Source organism: Rattus rattus, chromosome 8 (genome assembly GCF_011064425.1).
Source record: "Rattus rattus isolate New Zealand chromosome 8, Rrattus_CSIRO_v1, whole genome shotgun sequence".
Classification (NCBI taxonomy): Eukaryota; Metazoa; Chordata; class Mammalia; order Rodentia; family Muridae; genus Rattus; species Rattus rattus.
The window spans coordinates 19957958-19985600 of record NC_046161.1 but is presented as its reverse complement, the minus strand read 5'-3'; the positions used below and the strand labels follow the sequence as shown (position 1 = coordinate 19985600).

Genomic DNA, 27643 nt, shown 5'->3' with positions numbered 1-27643 from the left:
CAGATTCAAGTCCCAGCATCCACGTGGAGGTTCATAACAGTCTGTAATTGTAGTTCCATTGGATACGAAACCCTCTGCTGGCCTCATCAGACATAAAGCATACAAGTGATATACAGACATCTATACAAGCAAAACGCCATCCAGATTAAATAAATCAATAACCCAGCAGGCAAACATGAAATCTTTCAGCTTCATATCTGGCTCTTATGACATTGTCATCTGAGCTTCAATAACCTTGGACTGACCCAACCCTACAACCATGCTGCCAGAGGCATGGATTGGCTTTTCTTGGGCCTGTGCTACTCAGTGCCTGCAGCCTTCCTTGGTCGAAGTTCTGCCTTCAAGTGTGCAAACATCACTGCAACATATTGAATGGCTTCATTGGATGTTTTCTGCAACCTCGGCACTACTCTTCATAACCTGGTAACTTCTCCATTCTACGTGCCTGCTAAACCAGTACTGTATGGATCAGGCCAAGTTCTCTCTCCATCTTGAAATGTATCTGGACTTCTTTTTACCACAACTGCTGTGGCATCTGAGTGGTCACAAAGCTGCAACTGGGGAATCATTTTCCTAGGGGACTAAGTCCCTAGGGGACTGCCCATGGTCGTCTATTCTATATCTGTTCTATTCTACGCGCTGCTCTAAACTCTCACTAAAGCTGGCTAAAAGCCGTGAAGAGTAACCATATGCCATAGCCTTCTATTATGCCGTACTATTACATTATAACTTAGTCCAGCTTAAGATTTCAGAATATGAATATAACAGAGCTTGAGGCTTTGCTGGCATGTGGTATAAAAGGCTTGAGGACTGATTCCCAATAGAATTCTCCTTCCCCTCTGGCACCCCATGAGTGCAGCCTAAATGTACTGCTCCATTTCTGTCTGCATTCCTGCCTTCTGAACATCCAGCAGAATGGCCAGCAAGATCTGTTTATGCCATTTTAATGCTTCTCAAGCCTACAGCTCCATGTCCTCCACAGTCCTCCTGCAAACAAGTTCAAAGTTTTATGATCTATAGATTTCTTGCCCTAAAGATCTCAGAACCAATTTTCTGTGTTACCTTTCTCACAACCATGACAAAGTAAGTTATAGAAGTAACTTACAGGAGCAATGATTTATTCTGACTCTGTTTTAGACAGACATCTGTCCACCATGATGAGGGGAGGGGCACAGCAGTGGGAGTAGGTCAGAACAGTCATTGGCAACAGGAGTATGTGATGCATTTACTTATAAGAGTGGGACCACTTTATAACCCCTGAAGGCCCAGGTTCAATGGTCCACCTCTACCAGGTCTGCCTTATATGCCAAAGGTTTTGAATCCTGCTCCCCACCAAATGTTCAATATGTGAGCCTGTGATGGACATTTCAGGCCTGAATTAAAATACCATGCCACATCTATTGAATTCTTCCAGGTTAAGACAAAAACTGCTGTAGATAACATATACATAAATGAGGCTGACTGTGCTCTCAATAAAACTTTATTCATAAAAACAAGCTGATACCTTGATTAGCTTGGAGATCAGAGTTTTAAACCCCTGGCACAGGCTTTAAGAAGGAAAATATAGAAACAGGAGGACCAATAGTACTGAAGTCATTTAAGAAAGAAATAGCATTAATTGCATTGAAGTTATATATGCCAACATATCTCTGCTTTGTGTTAGCTCTGAGAAATTGCACAGTGAGGTGTTGGTTTCAGATAAGTTGGGGAAAACTGCATATGAATAGTATGCTTTTTCAGTGCATTTGTATTAGTATGTTTGAATCAGATGTCAATATAGTATTTTTTCACAAAAAAAGTTTGGATATGCTGGAAAAATGGTTGGGTATATTACTCTGTAGTATCATTAATTTGTTTGGCTTGAATGTATGTTACATGAACTCATTGTAAATAGGCCTGTTGGTTCATTAACCTTGGAAACAATGACTAAATTGTAGAAAAGCCTGAGAAATTAAGAAGGCTCCAGTGAGGTCAGCATACAGGGTGAGGCTGATCATCAATCATATCCAACATCTGTCTGTACTTACAGTCTTAGAGACAATAATTCAAAGAGGGCTGAATTAAAAGTCACTGGAATTTATAAACTCTTTATTATTAAGAACCTAAGAATAGACAATAATTCTCCACGCTACAAGTGCTTGGCAGCTCTCATTGGAATGGAATCACTAGTTGCTAAGCTGAGGGCACAGTTGTAGAGCATGAAATTGCATTTGCATATTAAGTTGTTCTCTTGAGCATCCCATGAGTACAACTTTAAGAACTTGTGGAGTTGAGAGGAGACTTCCAGACACTCACTGGTGTCTCCAACATATGCTTTGGTATCGCCAAGCCTCTTCAGGGGAAAGTGACCACCTGCGTTCTTCATTTCTTATGCCCTTCAGCATGGAGAAGCAAGATGGTAGGTGTCAAAGTTGCGGACCTACTGGGAGTTTTGACAATCTGTTTCCTCTCGCCGTCTCATTAACCTCATCTGAACCTGGGAGTATTCACCTGCAAGGGTATTAGGATGGGAGTAGTAACTATCTGAAGATCCAGGTTAGTGCTCACCACTCATCAACTTGAACTTGATGAGAGAAACACAGTCCAGTCCTGGTACATTCGATCCTTGTAAGTGGCCCTGAGTTGAATGGAAGAGGATAACTTCATAGCTTAATATCTGTGACACCTTTTTAGTCAGTGCCAGGATGTCTTTAACCTTTGAAGATATTCAATAGATGGGAGTTCAGGAGATGGTTCAGAGGTTAGAAATATTTGCTGCTGCAGACAACCTGGGTTTGTTTCCCAGCACCCACAGAGGAATGATCACATTCACCTTTAATTAAGTTCTAGGGGACTTGATTCCCTATTTTGGCTTCCGATGGCTCTACACACGTTTGGTGCACACAATGACAAACAGGGACACATGCGTACACATGAATTTAAAAATTTAAAATTAAAAAGGATATTCAAGAGGCTTAAAGCTCTGGGAAGCTCTTCTGTTCTGTTCTTTAATGCAGGCGATGAGTGTCCAGTGGCCCAGTACGATGACATTTTCCTTTCTCCTGACTACACCTGGTGAATGGTAGCCACTCTACGCTTTCCCTCCTAGCACTCAGAACATTCGGAGATTCCTTCTGTATCATTTCTTCTGTCATTTTTCTTAAACACATAAATGTTTAAATTAAATGCTCATGATACCCACTCAGGCCCTTGGTTGTGGGGAAAGTTGGATCTCAGAGAGTGGTCCCTTGCTGCAGCCTAAATCCTGAGTGAAGCTTCCTGCTTTACTTACATTGACTGATGTAATTATGAACATATTACTCAAGTGAGATGAGTGAACCATGTGGAACATTTGGAAAACAGTGCTGTGCGGGGTTCTCTCCCATTCTTCTAAGAAAGCTTACATATTCTTTCTCTGTGACTATGGATACGAGTTTTCCAGAAGTCATTGATAAGAACTTGTTAGGGAATGAATTGGGTCTCTCCAAAGCTTTTGTGTTAAGTCCTCATATGATCTTCAAATACAACAGCACTATGTTTAATTAAAGAGGTAATTACAGTGAAAAAAAGCCCACGGGAGTCAGTTCCAGTCCAATAATCTTGGAGTCTGTACATGAAGAGCAGTGAGGACCTATCTGCACAGTGGGCAAAATAATGAGACTCAAAAAAGAAAGGACAGTAAAGGACACAGAGAAGCCTTGAGGGAACTGAACTTTACCAACAACTCCATTTTGACTTTTATCTTCTGGAAATATATCAAAAGTTTCATCTTTTAAACCGTTTGGACTATGCTATTCATTATAGGGTCCCCAGCAAACTAGCTGACATCTTCTGACAAGAAAATCAGCAAGGCTGCGGGTGACAATCCTATCTCCTTACATGACCAAATTGCTGTAGTGAATCAAGCCCATGGCCCATTCAACTACATAACTTTCTATAGGGAAACCAAATGGTATGTTTTATTCCTTGAGCTAGAACAGCATCAAGCCTATCGTGGACCCCTCAGCTCCTAGGGCCATTCGTCATAGTAGGTGCTTAAAGATGCTTATTAAGTGAATCAACTTAGGAATGGGTGCGTTGTGGAACAACTATGTAACTTGGGAAGCTGAGAGAAGTAATAGGACAACAGGTAGACCAAGTCATACTTACTGCTCCATTAAATTAGCCATACTCCTTTTACTTTAGGCCAGAGACCAAATATTTTTATTATCGCATGACAGAGTCAGTTCATGTAGGTGGCTTGCACTCCCTGCAGCCAAAGTTGCTCCCTTAGCAGACTTGTGAAAATGCAAAGGTCACTGCCACTTTTACAGTTCAAATTTGCATTTCAGAAGCATGAGATTCTTAAACTGGCTAGATGGCTTTTGGCCTTCTGAGGATGATGGAGGTAGCATTTCCATTTTACAGAGGAGAGGACAAAGGCTTATCAGCAAAGAGCCTTTTGGGAAGGGTGCTAACACTAAAACAAAGTCAAGAAACAAAAGAAAGAATCAATCCTTCTAGAGAAGAAAATGTTTTATCAGGAGAAGGGTTTGTTCCCTTTGGTTAAATTATTCTCAAAATAATAGAATGATAATTTTTTTCTGCTTGAAAAATTGTTTTTCATCATGAACACAACCTACTCTTTAAGTAGGGGAGGTTCATATACTGTGCAAGCACTCCAACAAGTGTCTAAATAAAAGGTTTGCACAGGTATTCAGAGGTTAGACAAACAATTGGTGGAACAAACATGCTATATAATAGACTTTCTAGCATTAAATATGTAGAAAAGTGCACAGACACATCAGACAAAGAATATGCAATCCAGAAAGCTTCAGTTCAGGAAATGTGTTTAACTTTTAGGCATTGTCTGTTTAGTATTCTTTTATATTTTGGGAACACTTCAGCATTATGGAATAGGAGGCAAATGACAAGATAATAAGACATTAAATAAGTTGTGAAAAGGGAATTACTGAGAAGCTGACATTAAAAAAAACATTAGAAAATATAAAAAAATGGATGTTTTGAAACTTGTCACTGGCAAAGCAAATTTTAAAATACTTAAGATACAAAAGAAAAGTATAAGTGACAATACAAGATGCAGGAATAGAGCATAGGCACTTGAATATTCAAAGATTTTTCAGCTACTCAAACCCCAAACTACTATTGTAGGCCCTTGAGAGCCATTTTGCCCATTTCTGTGAAAGTTTACCTGTTAGGCATGGTCAAAACAGGTCAAGATTTGCTGGCCTGGCAGGATGTTTTGAGGGTAGGCAGATTTCCTGGCCTGCTGATGCATGGAACGTAAGAGGAGATACACTTGAGGCTCAATTCGAGGGGCTGAATGTTGGTAGAAGGAACAGGGAGGACTCTGGATGGAAACAGACAGCTATGTATATGTCAGTCATTGTTTCTGCTAACTTGTGATTTTGCTTCCCATGGTACGATGGGATATAAGAAGGCTATGAGAGATAAATTCAGGGTCGCTGTTTTCTCTAGACAGCCCTCCTGAATCTATTTGTGTCTTCTTTCTGCCTTTCCTAGCATTAATCCTCACTGTCCCCTCAGAGGACTGTTCAACTTGTGCCAGCGGACCCAACACACCTGTAGCATCACTGAGCCTTGAGTTCACTGACCAAACTGTGTTTGAAGGCATCAGAGCAGAGCCAAGCATTCTACTGAAATGGCACCCAGAGCTTTCTGTTGTCAACTTTCTTGTCTGCAGTGGCCCCTCAAACAGCACTATAACTTATCCTTAGCCCTGTTAGGCTACAGTCCCTGCTTAGTATTGCCCACACAAAGCCTCACAAAGAGACCTATTCACTGGGGTCAACATGAAAAGATTCCCAGCATTGACTGCACAGCAGACACTGAAATGTCTAGGCTCTCCCTAGGGACCCTTCCTGCTACTGCACCCATGCATGGGCTCCTGTAACACATACAGAAAAGCTTGCCTGCTTGTGGCCAAAGCAGTTTCCATACAGTTCCTTACTCATGGCTGGAGTTGAGAGAGCTGCAATAGATTGTGAGCATCTTGTCCACATAGGAAACTGTTAGGACTCGTCTACTGGTGCCAGTGGGTTGGGCTTGCTGAAATCCTTATCATAGAAAATCATAGATTAACTGTAACATTTGATTTCAGCCTTTCTTTGTGATCTGAGAGCAATTCCATGCAAATGAATTTCCACTAGGAGAGGTACATATTTAAGTACCCTCAGCCAGATAGTCAACTTCAGCAGATCAGCGGATCCTCTAATGACCCTGAGTTTTGTACGTCACCCCTTCAATTATGAGCTTGAGAACGTTTCTTCACACCTTGGTATCAGAAGTGGGGCTCATCAATTACAATTCATGGATGTAGATACTCTGCTCTCACACCATGGTGGATCTTGAAATGGTACTATCAATTTACATTCTTAGCTGAGGTCAGAGTACAGGTCTACTCATACAAGAAGTCACTAAGAAACAAGCCTCTCTGTGACCCTACTGAGAGGCCTAGATGCCATGGTCTCTGATGTAGACCAGGTGGTTTGAATAGCAGATGTTCTTTCTGCCCATTTCAGTCAGAGCTTGGGGATCAGAGACCCATCAAGGAACACAAAGGAGTCTTCCTAAAGACATGGAAACCCACCAACTATGTACCTGTGAGGAAGTCTCCTGGCTGCTATTCCTGATGTTGATGCCCACATTTGTACCAGCCTCACAGAACAGTCTTAGAAATAAACCAATACATAAGACTCAGAGTACCTGACCATAGGCCTACCAACTGTGGTTCCCTCTGTTAACCTAGAACAAGCCACATTACTGGATCAAACTCCACTCGGTGATGATCTCAGAAGCAATCTGTTCAGCTCAGAACTTACTGAGAAAAGATTTTAGCAAGGATTGAAAAGAGGGGCTTGTTCTTTTCAACACATTGCCAAAGCCATACAGGCAACAAACGTTCCAACAAATAGGATTTTACATAAAGGCATATAAAATCCCACAACCTTTATGAAGATAAATGAATTGTCTAAAAATAAATTTAGAAAATCTTTTTAAAGAAAGTCAGTGAAATGCAAGGATATATAGTTAGATAATTAAATGCAATTAGGAAATAATAAAAAAAACTGAGCATTCGAATAAAGAAATAGAAATCATAGGAAAGGTGTCAGTAGTTATAGTGGGTTGGTCTGGTGCTACTTGTATTTAAATCTTAAATATTGACTCCCAAGATCTGGCTGCCCCACTACAAACAGTTCCTCACATGCGCCCAGTGATGCAATGTAAGCCTTGCTTCCCATTTTAACTGGCAATGAAAGGCTAAAGCCTATGATTGGGATGGAGAAGGAGAAGGGTGAGACCTAAGAATCAAGAAACACATTTCAAGAGAGTCCAAAGAGAGGATGAAGAAAGGACATGTGGAGTGGAGAAGGCCACCATGAGAGGAGATGAACCGTGAGCATGTGGCCAAGAAAAACAGCGAGTTACAAGGGACATGTGACTGGGAAATGAGTTAGAATAGCTCCTAACCTGCCCGATCTAGACGTACAGTCCTTAAGTAAAATGCCTGGATTGTGTGTCTCTTTTTACAGGTTAGCTAGAATGCTTAATTCCTTATATATTTGGTGTCCAATGTGGGGTTTGAACCCATGACCCTGAGATTAAGAGTATTACGCTCTATTGAATGGGCTAGCTGGGTTAGAATGATTAATTTTCTTTTTTACAAGTGGCTATCCTAAAACCGAGGAACAAAAATAAAATCTGACAGGTGTTTAAACAGCAGCCTTAATCATATAGTAGGAAGAATCAACAGACTGGGTGACAGTAAGAGAAACTAAAAGGAAATCAAAACACTTTACAATATGAAGAGTGTCTAAGAAATCTACAGGCATGTAATAAATAAACATGTAAATCATAGGACTGAATATTTGATGAAAAGGTCTCAGGAGTGGAAGAAAGAAATAATGGCTGCGTTGGCTAGTCTTATGTCAACTTGACACACAAATCGGTTATCCTAATGGAGGGAACGTCAGTTGAGAAAATGCCTCCATAAAATCTGAACACAAGGCATTTTTTCTTTTTTTCTTTCTTTTTTGTACAGAAATATTTTTATTGGATATTTCATGTGTTTACATTTCAAATATTATCCCCTTTCCCAGTTTCCCCCTCTTCCATTCCCCCTCCTCCTGCCTCTATGAGGATGCTCCCCCTCCTACCCACCCACTCCAGCCTCCCTGCCCTGGCATTCCCTTACACTGGGGAAAGGAACCTTCACAGGACCAAGGGCTTCTCCTCCCATTCGTGTGCAACAAGGCCATTCTCTGCTACATATGTGGCTGGAGTCATAGGTCCCTCCATGTGTACTCACTGAGTGGTGGTTTAGTACCTCGGAGCTCTGGGGGAGGGGGAGTCTGGTTGACTAATATTATTGTTTTTCTGATGGAGTTGTAAACCCCTTCAGCTCCTTCAGTCCTTTCCAGTTGGGGGAGGGCACGGTCCATTGTGGATGGCGTCATCTGTGGTCTGTTGAGACCAGTAGAGACTAGCACTGCACTAACATAATAAATCCAAAACATTCACTTAATTAATAAGTGACACAGTCCCTAATTTATGCCTTTGTTCTGACTTTGAGCCAGCAGAACATCACATGTACAGTATGGTACATTGACCAGTCCTATAGAATGGCTTTCTAGCTCCTTTCCCACTACCCCAAACCATTAGGGCACATTGAAGCACTGTAAAATTCACTGTTAAATGTTCATCTCATAGTGTCATCTCTCAATCTCAGCCAACACAGATGATGAGAGCTGGGTCTGCCCAGCAAGCTCTGAATAGAATATCCATTGTTCCTTCTCCTTTGGCTGTTCTGTACTTCCAAAGTATTTTGTTCCCAGTTTTCTATATGTTAATTGTTTTTCAAACTAGGAACTTGGGGAGGGGGAAGAATGCTGTAAAATGTACTTTCCAGTGCTTCCAGCCTAGAGAGAAAGGCATTCCTCCACATTTAGCAGCCATTAAGCACCAATAGCTCATCACCACGTGCACATGAGGTGGCTCTTGTACTCGTGAAATCACAGAGGATATGATTCCTTGCATAAGGCCTTCACAAAACCACACACTCTGAAATTTCAGCACAGATGGGGAAGATCTCAATAGGCCCCATCCAACCCACTCATAAGGCATTGGTGAGTTGCCCATGATCCCAACAACTTGCTGGGTTACTAAAAAGGGTGCTAAAGAGATGTCTTAGCACTTAAAAACACAGGCTGTTCCTCCAGAGGATCTCCATTCAAATCCCTGAATCCACAGGGCAGCTCACACTTTTCTGTAACTCTAATTATAAGGTGTCCAACATCATCTTCTGTCTATACAGAAGCTACCAGGTACTCAAGTGGTACACAGACATGCATGCAGCAAACACTCATAAACATTAAATAAAATAAAAAAAATAGTAAAAGACATGAACTTAGAGAGTATTTTCAAGTAAGAAGTTGTTCCAGGGAGGATGAGAGAAGGACTAAGAAAGGGTATGGAGTATTGAATATTGTTAAATTACATCATAAATGTTATATAATTGTCAATATGTTACATTATATATGTTATATAGTTTTCAAAATATGTGTTTATTGTAAATATTAAAAATGAATTTAATTTTTTATTACTTTATTTATTTACTGTGTGTGTAGGCAAAGGGACAACTTGCAGGAATCAGTTTGCTCATTCCACCATGCGTTGCCCAGTTACCAGTCTCCTATCCTCAGGCTCCCTGACAGGCACAGTTATCCTCTGAAGCATCTTACCAGCCCCCTCCAAATACTTCCCATCTATTCAAAAGACGGGTGCTTTAAAAAATACCCTTTGATTACAAACTGTTAAAATATCTTAGGAGTAAAAAACAAATGACTAAAACTCAACTGGTTTTTTTGTCTGAAGAACATTTAGAAAATTAAAATGGTAACATCTCATTTAAAATGTATAGACTTAGAGGAAACAACTTTCCAGTCTGTTAAGTGTTAATGGCTGATGATAAATGATACATAAATGAATTACGTGTGGAATTCAAGTGAATGGCACCCCGAAGGAAAGCTGCAACACCCCCACTCTCGCTGCTCTGGGCAATTGCCTCACTTCCTCTGCCCACGCATACTTTTGAAGAGTGGCAAAGGTGGAGAGTTCCTAGGTTTGTTAGCAAATTGCTCTTCAGATAATTTCCTTTGCCAGTATTTAAAGGTCTGGCCCTCCCAGAAAGCGATGATTTGAGACTGTGCCAAAAATAATGTGCTTTTCTTCTCTCTTTTGTGCCACACTTAATGGTAGCAGCTCTCATCAGTGTTCCCTCCTTATTGCGTTTGAATAAAAGAGACAAGTAAGTCTAGAAGATGATAAATGACTAATAAATTTTAATTGGCACTTTAGCACATAAAATAAAAACAGTCATTAAGTTCATCCAGAAATTGTTAGAATAGCTGTGCTAAAAATTGCTGGGCCAAAATAGCAGCTGTTTTCCTTACAACTTCAAGATTAAGCCTCAAGCCAAGATGCCAAGCAGATTCATTTTGACCTAGGTGGCCCAGAAGGCCATTTGCCAATTCGAAAGCAAGATGAGTGTCTTTCTTTGGTGTAATAAGTCCTCTTTTATACATCATCTTTAAATGTGTTAAGTCAATGTTCACAAAGATTTCATTATGAGGATGTTCAACTAATTGCAGATAGTCTCAAATTGCGATGAAGTAATAAATAGCAATATAAGAGTTGTTCTGCACAGTAGTACAAGTATCCAACAGACTCTACAGTGTGTTGAGAGTCTGCCAAGTGAAGCTGACAAGGTAGGAGGTCAAAAGAGGCAGCATGTCTCTGTTAACGTGAAATACATTTGGGTTCTTGTCCTGATTCCTGGCATGCACCTTCTAAAGTTCTTTTGATCTGTAAAGAAATAAGTACCTTTTGAAATGTGGATAAATTATGATATGGCTGGTTCTCCCTGATAGTTTTAGAAGCAGGACTGCTCACTAGAAGATAAAGGAAGAATTAGCGAAGACCAGGATTATCCATTCTATCCCTCAACCTCTGGGGAGGGATGAATAGCTGAGGGTTAAGTGATAAGTGGTGGCTATTGATTCGAGTAACCATGTCTATGAGTGGAGACTTGTCTCAAGAATTTTGGCTTCTTTTAAAACAGAAATATTATAAGAATATGCTTTCATTTTAGTTCTAGGTGTGGGATATGGGGCTGGCTCTGACTGTTCCCAGCAGCTTACAATGTTTTGCCACATGCTCTAGCAAAGGTGTAGGTTTCCCACTGCAGATAGTTTCTGCAATTATGTGGGATTTGGAATTCTGGAGACGCTTCAGAAGGTATGTAAATGCTCGGTCCTGAGAGTTGGGCAGCTGTTGGTGGGTTGTTGGTTGTTGGATGGCTGCTCTTGTTTGTTAAGTAGTCACATACAAAAAAGAAACAAGAAACAAGAGGAAGAAGAAGAAGATGATGATGAAGAAGATGAAGAAGAAGAAGAAGAAGAAGAAGAAGAAGGAGAGGGGAGAAGGAGGGGGAGGGGGGGAGGGGAAGGGGGGAGGGAGGGGAAGTGGGAGAGGGGAGGGGGAGGAAGTTGTTTATAGCCTGATGGTGAAGATTAAATTTGCCTGAAGGAACTTGACACCCCTATGAGCAGGAAGTAGTCCAACAATAATAACATCGCCCCTTTACTCCACTATTTTGTTTTCTGTTTTATCTAGTGTTAGGGGGTTGAACAGATGGGAAAAGGGTGGAAAAGAGATGGAAGAAAGAAGAACCCATCAAGTAGCCAAGGACCAGCTACAGACCCTGCTCAAAACCACACACACACAGGTGCTAGGCAATAGGCAGATGCCTAAGCCTCTGGGATTCTTAAGTTGGGCTTCGGAAGAAGACAGAAGCTCTGCTCCCTCTCCCTTCACTTCCTGTGAATCTTTTCTTCTAGCTGTTCACTTGGGTATCTTTAATGTTCCCTTGAATAAACCAGTTTACACATATGTCTTTCCTGTATTTTGTCAGCCTCTCTAGCAAATTCACAGGAAATTTAAGTCAGAATGGGAAGTTAGGGGTGTACATCTTTTCCAGAAGCTCAAGAGAAACACATAGGCTTCAACAGGCACGCGAAATTGTGGAAAACAGTCCTCAGCCTGGGATCTCATCTCTCAGTTATGCCAATTTACATTGGTTTAGAAGATAACCACTAAGGTATGCTGGGAAATCAAAGGCTTGCTTTTAGTGGAAACAATTATCACACCTTTTGGGGACACAGATGTCTTCTTTGCTCACTGCTGTGTGAAAGCAAAGGAACGTTTCTGCACATTGTAACTCTAAGAGGAACCTGCACAAATGGGGGAAGGAATGGATGGCCAGATATCCATTGCCTGGATGCCTTAGTTCTCAAAGAAGTAAAGAATCTATGACACGACAGAGACCTGATAGACTTTTTTCTCTCACTTCCTTAAGAAACAAAACCTCATTTTCTTTTGACCAATCAATTCACATTTGAAGTGAAATAAATAATAGCATTATTTAGTCTTTTCCATAGTTAGAGGTTGTAAGTAACTTTCAAAGAAAAGTCAATAAGTGGGAGTTCCGGGTAAAGGGAGGACAGATAATGCACAAGAATCCCTTCGCTCTTCCTTTTGTCTTCTGTTGACAGGGATTTGGACATGAATAGGCAGAACTTCTAGCAACTGTCTTAAGTCAGTACCCTTCGATACTATGAACCAGCCTTGAGGATAATGTATGTAAAAATGTCTGGGTCCCCAATTAGAAGAAAACATATCAAGAGCCTTGGATTACCCAGATCTGTACTTCCTTTCCAGAGGAAAAATATATTAATCTACATAAATTTAAGCCACCATTCATTATCTGTGTCTTATGTATGTGTAGCTAGATCTAACTCCAACTGACTTACCAGCTAAGTAAATAAAAGAATAATTAGAAATGAGAATATTTGTCAGAGTTACTTAAAGCTACTGGTCTATGAGTAGGAGACTGACAGAGCAGATTTTAATGAAGAGCGTCCATTGGCCTTACCCCACTACAATTGCTTGTACTTATTTCCCTCCTCAGAAGAGTCACTAATAATGGTTCTGAAAACAGTTCTTTAAATATTATGTCATTAATGATGTCACCTGATTTAATAATATAAGGGGAAAAATAGGTTGCCTTTTTTATCCAGTAACTGGGTTTATTAAAAGCTGCATGGTACAACAGCTTCCAGATCTCTCAGGGTAAGATTCCTTCCCCTTGGAGTAATGAAATGCCTTGGAAGAATTTATATTCATTGGGTTCTTGGTGGATGATCTATCTTTAGGTAGAGAAGAAGGATCTAGAGAAAGCCTCTCCAGTGTTTTCTGGTTTTTAACTGTATTGAGTTCAAAACAATCAATATGAATCAGTCTAGGAATTTGGAAGCAGCATGTCCTGAACTCACTGCGGCATGTATTGCATGAGAAATCTCCACAGTCACACTAAGATTCAAGACAAACCTGTGCCAAGTCCCAAGTAAACATGCAGGATGACTGAAGGGAGGCTTTGGTGGCATCCAGGCCTTTTAGAGAACTTGTTCTTCAGTAATGGCAGAAGTCATTCACAGCTGGTATCCCTAAGCAACAGGTGACTCCCCTTGGAATGGGTACTCATGTATACTACCCCTTTAAGTCATCACCAGAATCCTAAATGATGTCCTCACTTTTTGCATTGTATAACCAATTAAGATGGTCAGTTTACTGTTGTCTTGACTCAATCTCAGATCATCTGGGAAGAGGAAACCTCACTTGAGAATCTCCTCCCTTTACCTGTAGTAGTTTCCTTCTGATTAATGGTTGATGTGGGAGGGTTCAGACCACTATGGGTGCTACCATTCCTGGCCATGTGGCCATGAGAAAGTATAAGAAAGCAAAATGTGCAAGTCATCAATAACAATCCATTAAGCTCTTTCCTCCATGGTTTCTGCCTCAGTTCCTGCCTCCAATTTCCTGCCTAGAGTTCTTGCTTGCCTTGGCTTCCTTCAGTGATGACCTCTGAACTAGATCTGTAAGCCACATAAATCCCTTGCTCCCCATTGTTTTTTGTCATGATGTTTATTAAGACACCAAAATGCTAATTAGGAGGCAAATATTCATAAAAATGTTTACTTCTCCAAGTGAAATTGATTGCAGTTTTAATCTAGTTGACTAACTCAAGATGCTGGCAGGTCAAAAATGTTCATGAAAGAATGAGTTCGTGAGCATTTTTGTTTACAAGAGTTTTGAGAGGAATACATTCTTTGAAAGAATACTGTCTCCAGTTATCTCTGGGTAAATTTGCAAATGAAAATGTTTCCAGGCCTGTGCTTCTCCAAGTTTTGAGGAGAAAAGGGGGAGGAACAAATAAAATCATTTGCCTCTCTGTAAATCTTAGTGTGCTTTACTGAGAGGTGAAGTGAGAAGTGAGGTGAGACTTTTTTAATGGTTTATTTTCACTTATATGTAGGGGTACCAGAAGGCCTTAAGTCTCCTGGAGCTTAGTTACAAGAGGTCATGTGCCATCTGCCTCAAATAATGGAAATTGAACTAGGCAATTCTGTGAGAGCAGTAAGTTCTGTTAATGGTAGAGACATCTCTCCAGCTCCTGAAATCAGGACAATTTCAAATGTGTGAAACTTGCCTTCTGTGCTATTGGCACTTCCCCACTGATCTCTAGGACAAATAGTAAGGGGTAAACAGGACTGAAAATGGTGTTCTTTCTAATCTCAAGGCTTTAATTCATAGAGAATGTCCCTGTCTAATGGGTTGGATACTCATAGGCACAGGGCATCATCTTAGTAGATGATGGAGAGCTTGGAATCTGATGCAGCAAGAGAAAACATGGATGTAATTTTCTACCCCATACTCCTCATGCTTCCCTTTCCAGTGACTCTCAGAAAGCCCCTCTGTCTAGGAGGAGATGATGAATGTGAAGCATGGCATGCATGTTTACAGAGAAAATGCAGAGAAATGTCTCCAGCAAAACCTGTTTCAACCAATAACACCAAGATGGGAGGTACTGGCGGTGCAGGAACTTCCTGTGTCCTGTCCTTCATGAGTAGGTCTCCACCAGCCAAGCAATCCCGACACTTACTCTGCAGGCTGGAGATCCAGGCAGCTGCTCAGCTATAGATAATTTAGCTGAGTCATCGCACTTTCAATTTCTGAGATTTCTACATTTAGCTCTTACATTCTTTTGCCCCTAGTTACTCTTATGTTCTATCTTGCATACTCCTACGCATTTGTCAAATATGTTGGCACCATCCTCTCAATTTTGCAACATCCACTTCCATTATCCTGAAGTAGTTCATGCACCCATGGATCTACCTACGTACACTTCTGCATGCTGGGAAGGTACAGCCCACAGTGATTGAGAGATCACAATGGGAAGAAGGAGTACCCGAGCTTGCATTTCTTGTATCTCATTACTGTGTGACCTAGGGCAAGCTCACTTGGCTTAATTTCCCTCACTATAAATGTAGGAGAGGGAGTGAAAAGGGTCAAGTCACCTCAAAACTGCCTGATAGAATCCTTAACTAATCATTACTTTATATAGAAATATAAGTAGGGAGATTTTAAGCCACTCAGGGTGACAATAGTCCCTACAAGAACCACAGACCAACAAAGTTTCCAGTAAAGTGTTACTAAGTGTAGTTTAAGCAATTTCCAAAACAATATAAACTACTGATGTAACCTTCAGTTGCCTTTCAGGGGTTGAAGATGGGCTCCTATTGATGAAGACACCACACATTTAGAACACAGGACTCAGATGATTCAAACTTTTTTCTTATCTCCAAGTTAATTTCCTCCACTTTAGCTTCTATGGTTCCAGAAAGTACTATGAAAAGTGCCAAGGAAGGGAAGGAATTAAAAAGTCTTGTCCAACTGCAACATGTATGAGACATGGTATTACCAGCTTGGTAGGATGTACATAAAGGTGCAATAAGTGGTACTCACATGCTAGCAGCAGTGATCCCTTAGCAGGAGAGAAATCATTCCTGGTACTGGAGACAGACCCAGCTTCCTGGGGCTAGTGAGGTATTGGTAGTTTGAAAGAATCTACTACTGTCACGGCTAGACCAGCACAATCCCCTGCTACATTCTGAGTTTCACCCTTATACTTGCTCAAGTATATCTACTACCCCTTATCAAAGAAGCATTTCTTTACACCAAATGGAAGCAAATACAGAAAATCATACTGAACATAATTCAGACACCAACTGATTGTGAGGAGTCTAGTCCCAACAATACATCCACACGCAACTCTAGAATCTATGGCTCAGTGAAAACTTTGGAAAAGGGGAATAGAAAGATTGTTAATACTAGAATACTAGAAAGTGTGCTGTAAAACCTTCTGTCTTAGAAATAAGACTGGAATGATGGCAATATCAACGGACTTGTTGATGTGGAAGAAGGACAATTTTGTGGGGTGCCAGGCATCCCTAGACTAAGAATACTGTCTTCTAAAAGAAGCAGAATTAGCCTTAGACAGGGATAAGTCCCCATAGCTTACAACATAGGCTCATCAGCCTTGAAACCATATATAAGCCACCAACAAAAATGGGCTCAACAGGCTGTAAACATACACACAGAGAGAGAGAGACACCCTCACATATGCAACAATAATAATTAAAGAAAAAGAGGTGCCGAACTCGAAGAGGGAATAGCGAGGGGCTCATGGTGCAGTGGCTGGGAGGGGTTGGAAGGAGGAGGAAACAGATGCATTCATATTTCAATTTAAATATTACAACACAAGGCTAGATCACGGTAGGGCATAGGACTACTTTTGAGGACTTCCTAGAATCTAGAATCTACTTTTGTAGAGTCTAATTTCCTCTCCAGTGTCCTTGTTTGATCCTGCCATATTCTGCCACAGCACCTCAGCACCTACTCCACAGATCTCATTCAATCCCACCACCACACCAGTATTCATCTTCCATAGCACAGCCTTACTTTCTTTTAGTTCTGGTGTCTTCACTAAACCCACCTTATCTCTGTGTGGGGCTTCCTTTTCCCTGGTGTTTCACTGCTTCCACCTTACTGTTTAGCCTAGCATTTGTGACACAGTTCAATACTATTATTACGACTTTATACAAGGTTAGTCACCTGCCCTTACCATGGTAGCCTGGTCTCGTGCTGCCAATAAAACCTACTCCCAGAATAACTAACTCATTTTCTGCACTTGGGTGGTTTTCATCAATCCCTTGATTGGAAGCAGAACAGCAAATTACATTATATAAATCATCTAGACCACACTGCTTGTGTTATGGCAACCCCTGGTTAGTTTTATTGTTAAAACAATGTAAACGAGTCACCCAAGGAAAGCCTCAACTGAGGAATTGCCTAGCTCAGACTGACCCATGGGCACATCTCAGGATGGGATAATCTTGATTATTAATACATGCAGGAGAGTCCATTCCGTGTGTGTGTGTGTGTGTGTGTGTGTGTGTGTGTGTGTGTGTGTGTGTGTGTGTGTGTGGCGGGGGGGATTCCCTGGAAGGTGCCTCTGAACTTTGTAAGAAAGTTGGCTAAGCATGAGCAAAAAGCTTCCCTTGTAGTTTCTACTTCATGTTCATGATTGAGTTCCTACTCTGACTTTCCTCAAAGATAGACTGTATTACTTAGTAAAGGAGAAGTGGCCAGAACAGATCTATGGTGGTTCAAGTATCCTAGAAGCTCAGGCATTTGATCACTTGGTCCCCAGTTGCAGTTCCATTTTGGGAGACTATGGAACTTTGGGGAAGTAGAGGCTTACTGAAGGAGTTACTTCACTGAACTCTGAGTGTTTAAATTATTGCCCAATGTCTTAGTGTTTCTATTGCTGCAAAGAAATACCATGAACATGGCAACTCTTATAAAGGAAAGCATTCAATTGAAATTGAGGTTGGTTTACAGTTCACAGGTTTAATCCTTTGTAATCATGGCTGGGAGCATGGCAACATGCAGACAGAAATATTGGTGTAGAAAAAGCTGAGAATTCTATATCTGGATGGATCTACAGGCAACAGGAAGAGAGACACACACACAGCTTGGCTTGAGCAGTTGAAACTTCAAAGCACACCCCAGTCCCAGTGACATACTTCTTTCAACAAAGCCACATTTACTCCAACAAGGCCATACCTTCTAATAGTGCCAACCCCTGGTGACAAAGCATTCAAATTGTGAGTTTATGGAGGTCATTACTATTCAAAGAACCACATCTGACTCTCACTCCTATTCTGCGTTTGTTCTGTGATCGAAGACATCATCAGCTTCCTGCTCGCACCATTGTGTATGTTTCTTGCCACCATGATGAACTGTTACTCCTCTGAAACCATCAGCCCAAATAAGCTTTGCTCCTTTAAGTTGCCTTGGTCATGGTATTTTCTCACAGGAACAGAGAAGTAACTATAGCAGTCCTTTAAATTAAAGTCTTCCACTGGTTACCAAGAGGAAATCACCTGTAAAGGACAGTTGTACTTAGGCAAGCTTGTTCTTTGCAGGGACTTTCTAACATCAGCACTTTTGAGTGAGGTTAAGCCAGAGGTCCCTGACTCTACCTTTGATTTTCAGGTACAGTGTCTTAGTGTTCTCTCATTTATGTAGAAAAACCCAATACACACACACACACACACACGCACACGCACACGCACACGCACACACACACGCACACGCACACGCACACACACGTGAGCTGATCTGAGTTTTTCTCTTTAACCTAGATGGCCCCATGATTATCATGAAGGCTTCCATTCATGTCAGTAGAAAATGTCCCTCTCTATTTGATTTCTAACATTAGGGTGACTGAGGCACGGAGTATTTCAGGTTTATTTTTAAAAGTCACAAGTAAAAACTATGGAGAAGTCTTACTGTGGTATTGTCAACGTACACAAAACATTTTTAAGTCCTCAAAGTCTGTGAACCATTGAAAATAAATATTAAGTCCTCCATCCCTGTCCTCCATTCCACACAAGCTCAACCTTACAGCTTAATATTGGTTCCAGTGAACTGTAGACTAGACTCAGACTTTGTGAGACAGTCTTTTATAATGACACAACCGTTTCCAATTCTTAACTATGTATATTAATGAATTACCCTCAGGCCAGTGTAGCCCTTGAGAAAAACTGGGTCTGAATGCCTTAGGCAGGGTGCTCACTGCAGTCAATTAGGCCACCACTGAGTCCCTCTCACACATTTCCTGCTCTACTCCTGAAGTCATCTGAGAGAGAAATCTTTGCTCGACATAGGTGGGAAATGTTTTGCAAATAAATTACATAGAAAATAATTCTGAGTGTATATGCGATGAATTGTTTCAAGAATAATATAGTTGTGAATGATGAGCAAAGTGGTTGATAAGTAGATCAGGCTTGGAATTAGATGCCCTCTTGCCTTTTTATAAGCTCCTCGAAAGCAAATATCAAAACAAAGATAGGGGTACAAGATTTTCTTAAGAGTACAAGAACTGAATATACAAACATTTAATGTAACTCTACAGTTGTCTTCTAGTTTGTTTCTGTTTATTATCTTGGTCTTTTGGTGTTGCTGTTACAAAATACCTGAGACTGCATAATTCGTAAAGGATAGAGACTCATTTACTCACAGTCTAGAAACTGTAAAGTCTAAATTCAGGTGATAACATCTGATCATAGACTTCTTGATGTATCATAGTGAGTGACATAAAATGAAGGGGGAAGGAGAGAGAGAGAGAGAGAGAGAGAGAGAGAGAGAGAGAGAGAGAGAGAGAAACACTAACTAAACCCTTGACTCTTTTGACAGAAAATCTTCCATGATGACATCACTAATCCGTATGTGCAGGTGAAGTCAACGAAAGCCAGTCACCTCTGGAGGGGTCCACATTGATGCCATTTGGTGTTAGCTAACACTGTGGCCAGGCAAACAGCACAGCATGCCTCTCAGCCCTCATAATTGATTGTTTTTATTGCATGTGTAATATGTTCATTTCCTTCCTGCAAACTTCTGTCTTTGTGTTTGTAGGGGTAAGGGGTAAGGGGTTTGCCTGCAGCTGTGAACTTGGGCAGTTGACACAGGCAACGTTTGTCAACAATAGGTATTCTGATTCCAAGATTAAGAAATGGGGAAAAAGAAATAAATAGTAATCTAAGTAAGTCCAACACCCAGGAGTGCACATCACATTATGGCTAGGAAAATAAAGGGTTTGGGGTTTCCAGTCTCAGGCATCCCAGCCTTCTTGGGTGGTGAGTTGCAGAGCTCATCTCATTCTCGGAATCTTATGCCAGGCTGTGTACAGCAGCAGACCTACAGCTCTGGGGCCTTCTGTGAGCCTCCTGTGATATGGCATCACTGAGGATTATCCCAGTGCATACTCTGTTTTGCCTTTAACCCTGCAATATTAACTATTTTAATCCTTTTTCTTATTCTCTGTGATTTGGACCTTGAATGTCTCCCAAAGCCCACGTGCTGGTATAAGGTTAATTCTTAACCTGTGAGGTAATAAGGTATTTAAGAATTAGAGCCTACTTCCTAAAGAAGCCAAATGTTAGACCACTTGGTGTGTGCCCTTAAAGGGGACATTGGTACTCCATTTCTTTCTTGATTTCTGTTCTGGTTTTCAGGAGGTTGGGGGTTCGTCTGTCACATGTTCCCAACATAATTTTCTGTCTCATCAAATGTCCGAAAAGAAACACAGCCCCCTCACAATGGATCAAAGCATATGAGATCATAAGCCAAAGTAAATATCTCCTTTTTATAAGATAACTGTATATTGTCACTATAATGGAAAGCAAACCAATAGCGATCCACTATTGGATCTACTCTGCTTTTCTTCTCTAAATTTAAGGTAATATCTTTTCTGAAAAGATTATAGCTGATAATTTTTAAAATATACTATGATGATCTTGTTATTTTGGTATGGCTACTTAGCCTATATACAATGTTGATAAAGTCAATCTTACCTGGGCTAATAATTCTAATATTTTTATCTTCTTTCGTAACTAATTTCCTTTAGATTAAGTATATATAATAGATATGTGCTAGGTAAAAATTTATAGACTTTTGCATTATTAAGAACAGCATTTTACAATTCTTTTGGATTAAAAATTATTTTTTTTTAAATTTTGTATTAGATATATTTCTTTACTGACATCTCAAACGTTATTCCTTCCCAGTTTCCTGTCCATAAGCCCTCATTCCTTCCCTTCCCCTCCCCCATACAATTATTCCCCCTATACATCCCCTTATTGCCCCCCCATATTCCCCTGTACTGGGAGTCCAACCTTGGCAGGACCAAAGGTTTCTCCTTCCTTTGGTGCCCAAAAAGGTCATCCTCTGCTACATATGCAACTGGAAACATGGGTCAGTCCATGTATAGTCTTTTGGTAGTGGTTTAGTCCCTGGAAGCTCTGGTTGATTGGCATTGTTGTTCTTAGGGGGTTGCAAGCCCCTTCAGCTCTTTCAATCCTTTCTCTAATTCTGTTTACCTCAAGCCTGAGCTCTCTACAGTAATGATGGATGCCTTGTAAAATAGTTCAAACATTGTTCTAATTAGCATAGGTTATAGTATTGGTTATAAAATAACAAGTTCAAATTGTTTGAAATAAGACCACATAGTATGTTCATAGCTGGAACCATGAAGCTCACAATTTAAAATAATTCAGAATGGTTTATTTTCTGGCCAGGAGAATTTTTAAAGCAAAATGTGAATTCATATGTTTGCCAATATGTTTCTCATTATAACTGGCTATGGTGTTATTTCTTTAGACAGAAACTTATTTTCTCTTTATAAGGAAGCCTGATGGCTGTTGTTTTTGAAAACAGAGGATCTAAACAGTCTTCTTTGGTAGGAGTAAAAAATAAGGCAAAAATAAAATTCAAATTAAACAAAGAAAACTTAGAAAATTTGATATAAGATAATAGCCGTTTAGAAATAAAAGAAATTTTAAAAATGTCCAGATAGGACTCACAGTTGGAACAACATAGAATTGAGACATTCTGGTAGCAGCTGACAGTTGTAAGGCCATAGCATATACAATTTTAAGATATTTACTTTTTAATGATGTCATTATGTTTCTTAAAATGCTCACTGAAGTCGTTTCACGCTAAAAATTCATGTTTCTGCCGGTAATGTTCAAGAAAACAAAAGAAGAGATGGGTGTTTAGTTAGGCTTGCACGCAATAAAGTCACATGAACTGATGAAAAATGAGATGTCGGTGAGAACGAGGGATCATGGAAGACAGGAGGAATCATGGGAAAAAGGAGAGATCATGGGAAAAAGGAGAGATCATGGGAGACATGAGGGAAAATGGGAGACGTGAGGGATCAGGAGAGACAGGAGGGATCATTGGAGACAGGAAGGATCAAGGGAGACAGGCAGCCAGAGACAAAAATAATAGGGGCTTAGTGTTACAGAAACTTGGAGGAGCCGCAGCAGAATGAAATCATATCTATATAGATTTTAAGAGTGGGGTTCCTCAGTGGGGCCTGCTTTTGTTTATAAATGCTCTCCATCTTCATGTCTTCTCGTCTTTGCTACCAAAGGCTCTGAGGCTATGGCACCTTGTGTATGGGGTCCTTTCAATAGCTTTTGTAAGACAACCCGTTTTAGAACCCCGAGACTCAATCTTAGACTTCTGGGAATATTTCACTCGTTCAAAATTATTCTCCACTTGAAATATTTCTAAAAATATCAAAATATAAAAGTATTCCCTAAGACACCATGATCGATTAATTCCAGGCATTAAGAACAACAGCTGGTGAGTAGAATCACATAAAACAAAATAGCATATGCTTAGCAAAGGGCATTATCACTTGAGGGAAGACGTAGTCTACTGAATTGGAAATTCACTAGCTATGCCTCTCAGAGAGTGTTAACGGTTAGAGTATACAAACAGTTATTTTTGAATAACTTCAAGGAAACAAACAACCCAAGTGAAAATGGGGGATGGAACTAAACAAAGTTCTCAAAAGAAAATCAAATGTGCTAGCTTGAATAAGATGTCCCCACAAGTCTTGGGCATTGGAACACTTGCTTCCCCTTTGGTGGTTGTTTGGGGAGAATGGGGAAGTGGGGCCCTCCTGGAGTACATACATCACTTGTGAGGGGTGGCAGGGTGCTGAGGTTGAGAAGACTCATGTCAGTTAAAATGCACTCTTTTCCTTCCAGTGTGGTTTGAGATGTGAGCTATCGACTGGTAGTTGGATGAGGAAAGTGGAGATGGATAAACTATATTGTATGATTTTTTTCAAAAAATAATTGAAGTGTTATTTTAGAAATACAATGTACACAATTTTCTTTAAGACATATCTTAAATTGTGGCTCAAAGCCAAAATCCCAAGAAGTGCCATTACTGCAGCTGTGGAACTCTGTAGCCCACATTGAGCATATTGAAATGTGGTGAGCATCCCCTGCTAGAGATTTACCATCTTTTCTATCAACACATACAACACTTTTTTCCCACAATTTGATCCAAATTAAACTACTTTAAATCAACCTTGCTAGCATATCCCTCAGATCCATGTCTAGTTCTTCATGGTCCTTTTCTGAGCCTCATTTGGCGTTCCCTCTGTCCTGTAGATCTGTGCTTCCTCCCCTGAGCCTCTTTTGATTCTCTCTCTCTCTCTCTCTCTCTCTCTCTCTCTCTCTCTCTCTCCTCCCCCTCCCTCCCCCTCCCTCCCTCCCTCCCTGGTTTATGGAGCATTGTTCTTCCCTCATTGTTTTCTTCCTCTCCTGTTGAAAGAGTTGCTCTACCATTGTGGCCGGACCTTTCTTTCAAAGTGGAGTTTTTTTTTCTCAGCATATTTTCTTCCTCCTCCTTCCAGGTCCATCATGTTCACACTTCTAAACTGGACATGACCTTCCCCACACCCGTATTACACCTTCCAGAACCTGAGTATCAGCTCATTTTCGTGCTACCCCAATCAGCAGTGTTTCACATCTTTGTATTGTGAAAGTCATGTCCATAGATTTTAATCTGCGAAGGACTGGAGATGTCACATTTTATCATTAAACATAGGTCATGTCATTGTGGTTGATTTTCTAGGATGTTTTCCTCATGCCTCTACGTGGGATGATAAGATAAAAATGACCTTAGATTGCTAGGCAGGCTTTGTGTACAGGACGGATGAAGCCCTACAGATCTTTTGTGAGGACAGAGAATGGCATTTTCATGTTGGTAGCATAAGAAGTTGTTTTCATAATGGAATCTTATGGACATCTGAATGTGCTAAACGTGTTAGGGAAATATTCAAACATGGCTTTTATATCCCCATAGAAATTGTTGCCAGACTTGCTAACACCACAGGAGTTTCACATCCAGCTTTCTTCTTTCCTGCTGGTACTGTATAGCTACTTACCTGTAATGGCCAACTGAGTCACAAAGAAGGTCATTCTGGACTTTCTTTTTCTTCTCCATGTGGAGAACAGCACGACCGAGTTTCCCACAATAGTGAAGACAAACAGGACCCACAGGGTTATCAGCTGCTCTGTCTGCAAGACACAGGGTAGCTTGAAACAGAGTAGGTAAGGGACCAGGACGCTTCCTAGGACAGATGGCACAGGCACCCGCGCTTGGCACTGGAATGTGGTCTAATGGGTTCTAACCCCCAACCAGCAACCGCCCAGGGAAGCTTGACTCCTGTACCTCAGCAGCGGTGAAACTGATGCAAACAAAACTTCTTCTTTGGCCTGGGAGTAATTTTAAGTCCATGTGAGAGATCAGGGTGTACAAAAGAACACAGTCACAGAGATATGGGCAAAAGTGCTTATATATAAAAAGATAGACAACAAAACCAAACCCAGTTTGGTGAAATATTGTGCAGCTATGAAAGGTGAAGCGGTGAAGACTTAGTAGAGATACTAAAAAATACATGTATTATAATATTTAAGTGGGAAATATGATCAAATTGTATATTGGGGATGATTACAACTTTGCAAAATTACACATGTAGAGAAAGAAATAATGTGCACTAAAATGTTAACAGTGACTATTTTCGGTACTGTGATTATGGGTTAGCTCTCTCTCTTCCTTTAACAAATTTCATGAGATGGTAATATTAAAGTTCTGCTGAATAATGTATAATTAATAAAGAGCGGGGATGCCATTCACTTAAAATGCCAAGTCCCTCACAAGAAGTTTCTCATGATCACTTCAAAAGGAGATTTTTTTATCTGCTTGACATCCACAGCACAGAATAAACAGAGGTACTGGAACAGGCTAGACTCCAGGTGAGAGACGGTGGAAGGCTTGCGAGGAAGGAACAGAACGCGTGCTAAGAGGAATCCAGCAAAAACCTGAAATGAAAGCCAAATCAGCCCAAGAGGTCTAGGCGAGATCATCTTAAGAGCAGAGCAGACCAGGGCTTCAGCATAAGAACAGAAGAATCCCAAATGCTGATTAAATTCTGTGTTAGTTAACTAGATCCTGCAGTGCTGCTTTCTGGGGAAACACTAGACTAATCGAGATCGAAGGCAGGTAATTTTATACATGTGATTAGCACCTATTGTCACTTGCTTTTTTTTTTTTTTTTTTTTTTGGTTCTTTTTTTTTCAGAGCTGGGGACCGAACCCAGGGCCTTGCGCTTCCTAGGTAAGCGCTCTACCAGCTGAGCTAAATCCCCAGCCCTGTCACTTGCTTTTTAGTGAAGGGCATTTGCCTCCACAGTGTGGGCAGCCCTCATTCAGTGAGTGGACTTCCCATGGGAGTATTAACCCCTTTTAAAGATGAAAATATCAGTTTGTAATTGTATTTAATTTATCTAACATATCAAACATCATAGTTTGGCTTAGCCAACCTTAACTGTGTTCAGTTAAATTAAGTCACAGTTTGGCACTATTATCTAACATAACATCTATTTTATAAAAAAGTGTTAAATGGCATATGGGATTGGTTGAAAATGGCCACAAACAACTGCTTCCTTTCATGGCCGTGCGGCTCACTGAGTGCTATGCTCTTCTGACCCAGTATCCCAGAAGATCAGACTGCATGCTGCTATCCCAGGAAAAAAAATCCAAGCTCAAAATTTAAAGAACCGTTTATGGAGATGGGCATTTGACTCAGTGGTCAAGGGCTTGCTTAGTCCTGACGGAGCTATGGTGGGCTGAAACCCTAGCACCACAGAAAAAGTGCATGGTCTTTCACATGACTCTAAAGCAAAGAAAAAAATAATCTCAAGACTTGAAGCATCATTGAGGTAAGGACCACACACTCTTGTCATAACCCGTTCATTGTAGAACCATGGCTGGTACTCTCTGGGCCTGCTGAGCTCACCGGTAACACTATTTACTGCTTGACATAGAAATGAATCTGAGTTACATAATAACTGAAAAATAAATTATTTTTTAACAAACCAGAACAATGCAGACCATATGCTTTTTGGCTTCCTTTCCGTTTTAATCAACTCCCCATTCCAAGGTAAACATCATTAAAATGTTGTTTACTGTTAATTGGCACACAAAGGATTAGGGTCATTATGGCATTTTCAAGCAAGAGCTTTTTGTAGAGTCCCCTTCTCCCTTCTCTTCCACTTCCTTGACCCCACTTCTGCCTTTCAGTCCCCAGGCACTTGCTTTCCACAGGCATTTCCATGAGTTCCACTGCCCTCTCACAGCCTGCTCCCTAAATAGCTCTTCTTGCTCTGATGAGGATGCCTTTATGGTTTCATAGCCAATGCCCATTCTCACATAGAGTCAAATCTTACTAAAAAGACATGCTTCACCACTTGGAGAAGAATCTGTGATATGTGCATTTTTGTGTCTGTCTGGGTCACCTCATTTTGTATAATTCTTCCCAGATTCATATGTTTCCCTGAAATTTTCACAATTTTGTTTTGTTTGGGGTTTTATAAACCATACTTTATGTATAGCAAAGCAATTTAGATATCATGTTAAACTGTACTAGAACGTTATGTAATTCTCTTTCATTTCATTTATTTATTTATCTAACAATTAAACCTTTATTGTAAAGCACTTATAAATAAAAAATTACACATTCAGATTAGTGGATCCAAAGCCCATACATTTCGATAAAATTCTATACAGTTAGAGTAGCTAGTCTGAAGCATTGAGGTTTCACATTGGATTTTACATTCTCATTAAAATAATATATAATAATCTTGGTTTTGATTTCTTGTTTGTCTGTTTGTTTGCTTGTTTTGTTTTGAGAAAAGTTGTCACTGTGTATCTCAGGCTGGCCTAGAATTCAGTATGAAGCTCATGCTGGTCTTCACTGCTAGAGATCTGCCTCCCTCCACCTAAAGTGTGCTGGGGCTAAAGGCAAACACCACTTCCAGACTTATGGGAATACAATTTTAAACAGAAGAAAACAGAAAAATTCTTTTGGGTTACAACCGCCCTCTCCCCAGAACAAGTTTTTTTTTAATTACTTTTCTTAAGTGGGTCAATGCAAAAAGTGTATCCAGTGACTAGTCGTGTCTGGTTCTATTCTAGCAACTGTCCATTATAAAGAACCATATTGAAAGCCCAGCTTTATAGCAGCTACTTCATCAAAGGGATAACACATGTTACATTTTTTAATAGTGCAAAAATGGTTCTTGCTACTTCAATACACAGCTTGTAGAAGCCATGACAAAATTAGATCTAGAAAAATAATAGGTTTCTTTTTTCTTTCATGAATCATGTGTCTCTTTGTTGATTTCTTTTCTAAATTTTTAGACTTCACTCATATGTATATATATATATATATATATATGCAAATATAGTTCTAG

At 40.3% G+C, this 27643-nt stretch overlaps 1 protein-coding gene across 2 annotated transcripts in view; it reads right to left on the bottom strand.

The window, feature by feature from the left end:
• The window catches only part of Npsr1 (neuropeptide S receptor 1), a 406607-nt gene that overhangs the window by 348846 nt on the left and 30118 nt on the right, over positions 1 to 27643 (bottom strand). For both annotated transcript variants that reach the window (XM_032911286.1, XM_032911287.1), the window contains exon 2: positions 24275 to 24407. In XM_032911286.1, coding sequence (XP_032767177.1) covers positions 24275 to 24407 — 133 coding nt within the window. The remainder of the gene's footprint in view (positions 1 to 24274; positions 24408 to 27643) is intronic.